Source organism: Siphateles boraxobius, unplaced genomic scaffold (assembly GCF_051911475.1).
Source record: "Siphateles boraxobius isolate OS27281-9 unplaced genomic scaffold, OSU_SipBor_1 33, whole genome shotgun sequence".
Lineage (NCBI taxonomy): Eukaryota > Metazoa > Chordata > Actinopteri > Cypriniformes > Leuciscidae > Siphateles > Siphateles boraxobius.
In genome coordinates, this window is record NW_027508953.1 from 5,722,462 (window position 1) to 5,733,336 (window position 10,875).

A 10,875-nucleotide genomic window follows, 5' to 3' on the forward strand; every position below is an offset into this window, starting at 1 on the left:
CCTTTAGAAATCATTCTACTATGCTGATTTGCTACTCAATAAAGATGTATTATGGAGCCCCGCACATGCAGACAAATATATATATATATAAATATATATATATATATATATATATATATATATATATATATATATACTAATTTGAGGCCATGATATATATATATATATATATCGTGGCCTCAAATTAGTTTGTTCTCTCGTTTTAGTATGTCGTGGCCACGATTTACTATCTGTAAATACGCATCTTCTAATCTGTACTAATCTTAAATTGTGGCCACGAATTAAGAATTAGTTACCAGGACTTATTAATTTGTTCCCTCATTTTAGCAAATCATGGCCATGTTGTACTAATTTGCTCCCTTGTTTTGATTTAACTAAAACCAGGGAACTAATTATTACAACTTTTTTGTAAAACGAGGAAACAATTATTATATTGTTGCCACGACTTACTAAAACGAGAGAATGAATTGTTAATTTGTGGCCACAATATATATTTTTTTTCTCTTTTTTTTGTCCACACAATTTACTTAAAGTGATAGAATTCTATCCCTTTTTAGTTACCAACAATCTTCAGAATCTCTTCTTTTGTGTTGACAAGTGATAACAATTTACATTTTGGGTGAACTATCCATTTAAAACGAGGGAACAAATTAGTAAAATGTGCAGACCATGTACATAATTTTTCCCCGCATGTTATGTTAGGAGCTCTGTAGTAAACAGTTTTATACAACAATATTTTTGTAATACACTACCATTTAAAAGTTTGGGCTAAGATCCAGCTTAAAAAAAAACACTGAAATGAACACTTCTATTCAATGCATTAAATTGGTTCAAGTGACACTTAAGACATGTTACAAAAGTTTTCCTTTTCAAATAAAATCTTTTTTTTTTCTATTCATCAAAAATATTTCCACAAAATATTAAGTAGCAAAAAAAATTCACCATTTATAATAATAAGAACCATCATTAACAGCTGACCACAAATAATGATTGACAATAACTGAATATCAAATCAGCATGAGACTTATTTCAAAATTATTAAAAATCTTAATTATCAAAAAATTTTGACTGCCGGTGTATGGTTTTATTTCCTGTCGTTCCTTAGTGAAGCATCTAATTGCGAAGCATTGCTCATCTTAACACAAATCCCACCTGCACTTATATGTATATATGGTAAAAGAAAATTCACAAAATTTTTGAGAAAGGAGGTAGAAATAAAACCTTGCCTTGAAATGAGCATGATTGCTCTACAATCACAAAGGTAACAGGCAAACGAATGAGGGCACAGCTTCATAGGCAGGAGGAAACAGCCTTGGCAAGTTTCCTGTGCTATGACAGTGTGAAAAAATCTGACCTTTGTGTCATAAAATATAGTCTGGTTGCATCCTTAGCAAACACTTATGGCTCTCGCGGAAAAGTTTAGTTAACTTAAAAGTACTGTAAATAAATGCGTGTTTACATGAACATACTTTAGATTAACATTACAAAGAAAAGGTCTGTATATTCACCCAAAAGCACACATATGTAGCAAATAAATGAGCAAGGCTATTTTATGAATATAAATGCAGAATATTGGAAATTACTATATCGCTTTGTCCACACAACAAAAACTAATGGGCAGTGCTTTGGCGAGTTAGCTAAAAAAAAGCAGCAGCGCCCATGCATAATAGGATTCATGAGAATACAATGCAAAGATTTTTAAGAAGGCCTCAAAACTGATTTTCCCGACTCAGACATAGTATGTCCATGTGCCAGTACAGTCAGTCAGTAACACTGGAGGATAATACTGGTATAGTAATAATAGCAATATAGCACTTGATTCGGTTCAAGGTCAAAATGCCTTGAAACAGAATCAATCAAAAGAATTCATTGTTTTTTTTGTCTGTGGAATTATTCAAAATGCTGATTCTTTGACTCACACACAAACACACTTCCATACATAGTTAAAAAAAGAGTGTTTTGAGTTTTGGAGTGTTCTGGTACAATCATATGCCACGTCTGACACGTCTTCATACTCTTCAGCATGTGCAGGGCAGAGTTGTAGTGTTTGACCCACCTAGCTGCCCCACTGCCATTAGCAGAATGTCTTTCTTTTCCTTATAAAACCTCAGCTCCCGTCCTGCCAGACGAGCCTCTTCCAGCTCGCGCTCGGTGGCGGCCATCTCTCGATTGATGGTTCCGGATAAAGTGTGTTCTCGGCTGACCCAGTCGGCGGCCATTTGTGTACGCATGTCGTCGTCTAGCGCTCGGTGCGAGTAATGAGCGAGCACTTCCTGTTTACAAAAGAGGATAATTGTTATACAAACTGTAGACGGGTCATTGAAACATATCAATGCGTCAAATAAATATTTAGAAGGAACAAACAAGGGACTAATAACAAATGAAAAAAATGAGACAAATAAATAAAATAAAGCTTTTTGTGCTAAAATGTATATTTTAGATTTCACAAACATTTTCCCAGTGTTATTTTAGTTTAATTGCGATTCTATGATTGTATTAATATTTAGAATTGGTTTTGATTTTTATATTTCAGATTTTTCTTAAATATGTCATATTTTATTTTTTATGAACATTTTGCCAGTGCTATTTTAGTATTATTGAGATACTATTATACTTTTTATCATTATTTCGAATTCGTTTTTTTATATATATTTTGGATTTTTCTAAATGTCTATATAGTTAATACTTTTTTATTTTAGCATTGCTTACTCTAATATATCAAGTAAAATAAAAAGAAAATAAGAAATGTTGCAACTAGCTTAAAATAAGTTTTTGTATATTTTATATATTAACGTTTCTTTAATTTCAAGTAATGACATTTTTTTCTTTTTATGGTTTTAACTTCAGTTATCTTTAATTCCTCTGCATACCTTTCTAATATAATTTGTAATAATAGCTAAGGTGCTTTTTACTTTTATTACCGTGACTGGGCTGGCCAAGTTTCTGAACTCAAAATAGTTGTTGTTGACATGTAAAAGTGGGCTATCATGTCCGAATAATATTAATAAATAGTATTTTTGGAGTAAGTTTTGAGATCTGAAAGACACAGCATGTTTTAGTAGTGTGCTATGTGATTCATCATGATATTACTTTTTCTTTTCTTTTTTTGCAACTGAAAATAGAATATTTGTCTTCACCTGACGGGAGCACTGCCTTTCTCTCATGGCTTTGAGACTGCCATTCCAATGGAGAAGCTGGAAAACTGTCATCAGTTCCTAAGAAAAATAATAATAATGTTAAAGTCACATGTACATTTACTCACATCTTTCCATGCAGTTCAATCATGATCTCACTCACCTGGAACTCTAGCATAGACTTCCCCTTATTAGACTCCAACATGAAGCGAAAAGCACCGATGCCTGTGCTGGGATTATCAGCTTCTTCTCTGTTTCCCTGCAGTGAAGATAAACAATTTCAACAATACACTACTGTTCAAAAGTGTGAGGTCAATCAGATTTTTTTTTTAATGAATTTATACTTTTATTCAGCAAAGATCCACTCAATTGATCAAAAGTGACAGTAAAGATGGCGTTATCATATTATAATAGTTAATAGTAATAGTTAAAATATTTCAAAAGCTTAATAATAAATGCATTTCTTTTGAACTTCCTATCCATCAAAGAATCCTGAAAAAATATTAAGCAGCACAACTGTTTTCAACATTGATAAAAAAATAATAAATGTTTCTTGAGCAGCAAATCTGCATATTAGAAAGATTTCTGACACTGAAGACTGGATTAATGATGCTGAAAATTCAGCTTTTCTATCACAGAAATAAAATGCATTTTAAAATAGATTAAAATAGTAAACAGTGATTTTAAATTGTAATAATATTTCACAATTTTACTCTATTTTTGATCAAATAAATTCATTTCTTATTAATTGAAAATTGTAACATTTCTTTGACTACAGCCCATGAGTCACATGATCTGCCTTTATTAAACTTGAAAGCTCCAGTGCATGCACTGTAACTGCATGAGAATCAATCAGCACTTCAAATCAACTTGTGTTTCGCAGAAGAAATAAAATCACAAGTGTTTTGAAGGACATGAGGGTGAGAAAATGAAGCTTGAATTTTAATTACTTGGGTGAACTATCCCTTTAACCGAATAAACATAACTGTGAGAACTCACGTTGAAAGAGGCAAGAGCCTCACACACACTCTTCTCTATGAACTCATCTGTGATGCGTCGAGATGGATGCTCATTGAAAACAGAATTCATTAGGGCAATTTTGGCCGCGCTCCGTCTCGCTTCGGCTTTGGTCGGGCAGAACTGAGAGGATCAAAGATGCCATTTAAACCACACTGTAATCGAATCCTGAAGATGCTCACAGAATTCACTTCCAAGAGATCCTCAAGAGAAAACAATCGACAGAAAATATGCAGACAGACGGCGACCAAAACACAATTATTTATTTTCTGGAAGATCAGAGAGAAATGCATTGGAAAAAGCAAAGGGAATGTTGCATGAGGTGCTTGCCTGAAAACTCCCGAAGCAACTGCCCCCGGGGAGGCTGACGTAGCAGACGTAAGGAGGGTTGTTGGATGGGACCATCTCGTAGACCACAAGAGCGCCGTTCCTCAGGTCAGCACCTCGTGACTGCTTCATCTGCCAGAACTCCTGTAAAGCCTCCACGACATTCACTGTGGGAATCAGAAACATCGTATCAGAATATACAACACCATTCAAGTATACTTTAAGAGTTCAAATGTAGCTTGAAGCAACGGCAATCACATTTCAAATATCATCAAACACATGATATCATATACTAATTCTTCAGGTTTTTTTGTTATATTTAAGTTGAAGTAACTTAATAGTACTGAATACACACAAATACATTGGATGAATATTTTAAGGGTCAGATCCAGTTTATATACAGTACGTCCATGTATATTAACTTTAAAGATGCAGTAAGCAATTTCTGAGAATCATTGTTGAACACTGTTGATGTATAAAATCAACCCAAACAAACACAAACCTCCCTTCATTGCTCCGCCCCCAAAATGAACAAACACGCAATGCAAGAGTGGATGTCTCTTTATCATAGTAGAAGCAAAGCAAAATAAAGCTTTGTGAAAAATAAAGCGAAGATGATGAACGAACAGCAAGCAAGAACAAAAAATTAACATACAGTACACATGAGTTTATACAAGCAAGAGTTTGTTGTTAGTAGCCACCAGTCCAGCACACACACTCAAAACCATGTTACTCGCATATGGAGCAGAAACAGTGCAAACTCTGCATTGGTTTTCAGGCCTTAGGTCTCTCCAGCGCTGGAAAGCTTTTCTAATATTAACGCGGGTCCTAAAGCTCTTGCCTGATCATAACCCTTCTTTTTCCAGTGATCTTCCTCTGACCTTTTCTCTTTTGTAATGTCTCTCAACAATCTCTCTTTTTACAGTCTTTCTTCAAATCTCCCTCTTGCGCTCACTCTCTCTCTCTCTCTCTCCTCCCCCATCATGAGTGGACACGCTCCCAACTGCTGATTGGCTACAAGTTTTCTGTGGCGTTCGGGCGGATCCACTCTTAACAGCGTTTCTCAGAAATCGCTTACTGCACCTTTAAAGGGGTAATTCACCACTTGCAAAATGGCCTTTCAATAAAACTTGGGTGCCTATTCAGTAGAAAGTCGAAAGCCGATCTAAAAAAATAAAAATAACAAAACAAGAAAAAAGGGCCGATGGACCCTTTTGCAAAATAGGTAGGAAAACTTCAACACCCATAATGCATTGGGCATGTTCCCATTTAAGGCCGCTTCCAGTCTGCTCCTATCAGATTGACCCGAGTCAAATACTGCTCGAGTAGGAAATACTTCTTGTCGGCTTGTACTGTTCCTGGGTGCAAGAATTAAAAGAGTAGCCTAAACATTTAGCGGGGGTGAGTAGGCTAGCTTTCCATTCCCAGTGAATGATCCAGCCTGTTGTAGGCAGGATAGAGAAGTATATCCAAATACATTGTTTTTATAAAACAGTTGGTGAAAAGTACCAGGATGACTTATTGCTTCCGCAGAGAATCTGATGTGAGCATCTCATATCCCATGAGGCCATAGGAGAGGATTTGTGAATGGCAGTATAGCGATGCAACTCAAGTGAAGTAAGTTTCAAACCAAATGTAGTACCTACTATGGCCTTGGACGGAAACATGCCCAGTGAATTATGGGTGACTGGCAAAAGGAAACATAACATCCCTTTTTAAAAGATCAACACACACCTGACGAAAAAACGAGACGAATTTCTGGACCTTTTTAGGGATTTAAAAGATATTATAGATGAATAAAATGTACTGTTTGTCACATGGTTCTCAATTATTTCCATTAATTCTCGATTTCTATTTGTACAGTCTTTACATTTTTATTTCAATGCTGCAATTAGCAATTCATTTAATTTGACCTGTGAAGCAGATTTGTTAAGTGACAGGATTAATTAGTTGTTATTTTTAAGAGTCAAGAATATTTCTTAAATGACACAGCAGACAGCTTAATGCACAGCTTAGACTTACTGTACATCATGTGTGTAAAACTCTAATAAAAGCATTAGGTAATTATTCCCTCACAAATAAATCTCTCAATGAGTAAAACTGACTTTTCCTATATTATGATAGACTACACAGCGTTATAATATTATTTGCAAATGTATTTTTAAATCATTATTATTATTGTCCCTGGTTTATTAGGGTACTAGTGTAAGTAGCAGTGCCTGGAACAGACTTTAAGTATCACCTCCAATTAAAAAAGATGCAATCTAATCCTGATTACATGAAATAAGCTGCTCTCGAGCAGGCTTGAGAGTACGGATCTGTTGCTATGACAGCAACTCCGGGATGAGCTTCAAAGAACCTAACAATCCTGGATCACGTCAAATCGTCAATAATGAAATCCAGCTAATTGAGTAATCCACGTATGAAGAACGAACAAAGTAAGACAAAGAGCGAGTAAACATTGTTCATATACTACTGACACTGTAACAATTCAAAGCAGGTTGAAAATTGGGAACGTTTTAAGTTTGTTTGGAGATAGCATGGTAGAGGGCTAAATAAATCAAGCAAAATATCTACAATGAACTTTTGCAAAACAGTTCATAAATCTTTCGCTATGACTGTCTCAGCACACAATGAAAAGCACATGCTCATTTAATGGCTGATATAAAGGAAGCTTGTTGTTGTGGAATTGCTTATAGTTTCTAACAGGAAATAAGGCTGGTTTATTTGGACAATAGTATTGTATAAAGTATACAAATGTATTAAGGTCTTTCTTCAGCAAATGAAAGATGAGCTTGTTACATTCAGATGGTCTGAGGTGTCTCGGAGGTAGATTAAAACACTAAACCTGCCTCTAAAGTGCATTGGCAATAGAATTTATCCGACAATAATCCCTTCGATGTATTTAGGTCAGCATGTCAGTGGACTCATTCTGCTTGGAGCGCTCGAATCGAATGTTGTGTTACAGTCTTGTTGGGGGGCTGAATCTTATGAAGAACATGTCTGGGTAATATTTATTTCAGATAATATTCCAATATATTAAAAATCAAAAGAAAACAATATCTTGCATGAAAATTAGGCCATTTTTTTGTTGTTGTTTTTTTTGCAGTGAAACAACACCATCTCGCTGATTTTTTTATTGTTCTTGATGACTCTCAACTTAATTTAAATAAATTATAAAATTAATTATATAAAATGTTAAAAATGTATAAAAATATTATTTGCATTATTTTTTTATCACATTACAGCAATGATAATAAGGAGAGGGATGTGCTTAATTATCATGAAAATACTGGCACAATGGAAAAAAATCATAATGATTCTAAATATAGGATTGATATTTACTGCAAAATATTTTTTTTCTTTTGAAGTGGAATGAGATTCAAAACCCATGCTGCTGAGAACACATTTCTGAATGTGTTTGCTTGAAATATCTTGCATGTGGGTCAATGATGTGATGCTATTTATTTATTTTTTTGGTCCAGATCTAGCTTATTAAATAATTCAATAATCCATAAAAAATGCAATTCTTACAGAGAATGAAGAAAACCTCTCATATTACGATCATGATTATGGTTTCTAAATTTAAGTCATATTTTGAAGGACATATAAAGTCAATGTATAGGTGGTGTAAATAAAAAAAATTTTTTATTAATATTTGAAAAATGTAAGTCTGCCAAATTAAAGTCAGTGCAACCAACATGCAGAAAGGCAATTGTGTTGTGAAAATGACAAACCCCTTGTGTTAATATATAATCTTAAATATTACATATTTTGTGCTTTTTATGAAAGGGTACGCCTAGTTCTGGTAGAGTAACCCCAGTAAAATTGAATGATACTCATTATTCAAAAATGAATTTGTGAAAATTAAAATTTGTACTCTCACGTGCATGTGAAATAATGTATTCCTTTTTTTGTTGTTGGTTACACCACTTTTTGCATTCACAGTTTTTAGTTATTACATTTTGAAAGTAAATATATAATATAATTTTAAAAAATCCTAAACATGCATCAACTTGATTAGAAGAACCATATTTGAATAGCCTACACATGTTACGTTTCTATTTCTAAGCACTTTACATTTAGAACTATATTTTTAAAAGCTTTGTCATTAATTATCAATGACCCGTATGATTTCATATTGCAAACATTTCCATGTTGACCCCACATACCCCTGCCGTATCCTTGCGTGTGTTTGGCAAAGCTCCTGACCACTGCGTCCACCGCCTCCCGCAGAACCGCCGGGTTGGTGGGATTGGACAGACCCAGACCCGCCGCCATGTCCACCGAACCGAACCCGCTGCCCATGATACCGGACCCGAGGCTATGGAGCTGAAGGGGCGGCAGTGGTGGCGGGGGCCCCGGGGAAGCAGACACCGAGATGCGGGAACCTTGTGCCGAGGAAAGAGTGCCCGTTACACCGGGCCGCAGGGACCGAAGCGTCCCGGTCGCGCTCGCTCCGTATCCGATACCGGGCTGTAAGCGCTGGTGGCGAAGAGACTCCATTGTCTCGAAAAGTGATGCAAAACAAACCAGCACAAAGGAAACGATTACTACAAACGATTACAAAGCTGATTAAAAATGCATATGACAGTCATAAAAAGTGTTTCTCAAAGGTATGCGCTTTGTTAGGCTGATTGGGCAAAATATTATTTACAGTTTGAGGCGTAAAACTGCCATAGGGAGGAAAAAGGAGCAGCATATGCTTGTGTTTGACCAATGGATGGATTCATGCTGTGTGACGTGGCACGTCCGGCCAAACCTTCCCAAATGCTCAAATCTCTGTTACAAAATCAATATAAACAACGCAATCTTCAAATATTAGTTATAGGCTACATGTTTATGTATATTTGTGTAAATAAAGTATTTTTTACAAATCTCACGCGCACAGAAAAAGTAGAAACTAGAGAGCAACTAAGATGGTTGACATAATGAGTTTACCCTGCTTCCATGCTAGCCTACTGTGATTTTGATCAAATAAACAATTTTGTAAAATATCGTTCTCGAGGAAAGACAATACAGGTGAATAGGCTAGTAAAAAATATTAACTAATAGATAGCCTAACTTACGTCCAGGTGATTACTCACAGAACATACAGGCATTTTTGTAGCAGCCTACATGTTTTGTTAAATGTTTTGATTAAATATGCAAATGCAGAATAACTTAAATATAATTAAATCTAATTAAATTTTCACACACTTAAAGAATCTAGAATTTTGATGATAACGAAATGAAATGTCATTGTTTTGAAGAAATAATATTTATTATTTTGTAGAGAGTTGCACAAAAGAAATCTGAACATTGAATAAAGCCAATTGTTTGATTTTGTTGATAGTTAAAGGTTTTTACAGAGGATATTTTGGATGTCTTTAATCAGAAAATACTGCCAAAAAAGACAGACATTTGTACAGTTTAAGAAAACAGCCTTTGTTTTGCAATTGAAATCTACTAATTTTAAGTTGGATGTTTTTTTCCATTATTCAAGAAGACTTTATGGATGTTATGGAAATAAAATAGTCCAAAATCTCAAAACTGACCAGTGCAAAACAATGCCACAATAGCAATAAAACATATCAGACATTCAGCAGTGTTGAGTCTGTATTCAGTAACCAAAAGTATGATAATACTATGGGTTTTGTCTGCTGGTTTATCAATCTTTCATGGCAGTTATATTATATTTTCGAGTATATGTAAACACAGTAAGTATGACCTATTAACTTTTCATTCAGTTTTTGATTGTTATTGACAGTTAAATAGGATCATGTGAATCAGAATGTTCTTCTTATTTAATGTGATGTATATTATACATGTAGATGTTTTATACCCCCCCCCCCCCCCCCCCCCAGGCTTTTGTTACAATAGCACTCTTTGTACTTGATGTTAATTTGCACTCACCACATGTTTATGTGATCGATTAAAAATGAGTCAGTTGATTCCTTCTGCATACTTTTATGTTCCTCTGTTTAACCCCATGCATGTGTTACCATTTTTTTAAAAACTTGAATTCCCCTTTGAGCAGTAGGCTATTGATGATAATTAGTGTTGAGCTAAAGTCTCAAGGGTGATCATATGTCTCCTGCATGGTTTATAACAAGCTGGTCTCTGCTGTCAAAAGAGTAAGATTGAAATATAAAACTGGCGAGAGCTCTGGAAAAGTACACTGAAAGTATTCACGCAAACAGCACAAAGCACTTGAAATGTCTGAGCTGCAGTGATTACTCATCGCTCTGTGGTTCCTCAATGATCTGGTTGCAAGCATTGAAAAAGTTCCCTCTATAATGGCACTAGAACATTCTGCAAGTCTTATGGTCGCCATATGCTAACCTTTAGGGGCACTGCTGTCTTAAGAAGCCTGGTTGAATGTTGCTAATATGAATAAAAGCACCAGACACAATGC

The 10,875-nt window shown here is 35.0% G+C and overlaps 2 protein-coding genes across 2 annotated transcripts in view; one reads left to right on the forward strand and one right to left on the reverse strand.

Moving 5' to 3' along the window:
- prcc (proline rich mitotic checkpoint control factor) overlaps nt 1-10,875 on the forward strand; it is a 42,730-nt gene that overhangs the window by 11,609 nt on the left and 20,246 nt on the right. The gene's annotated exons all lie outside the window — the stretch shown is intronic.
- Nucleotides 494-9,182, reverse strand: lix1l (limb and CNS expressed 1 like). Its single transcript, XM_077195131.1, has 6 exons — nt 8,651-9,182; nt 4,482-4,645; nt 4,134-4,274; nt 3,298-3,393; nt 3,138-3,215; nt 494-2,273 (listed from the first exon to the last, which is right to left on the reverse strand). The coding sequence occupies exons 1-6, from the start codon at nt 8,982-8,984 to the stop codon at nt 2,019-2,021; spliced, it is 1,068 nt and encodes a 355-aa protein (XP_077051246.1). The 5' UTR covers nt 8,985-9,182; the 3' UTR covers nt 494-2,018.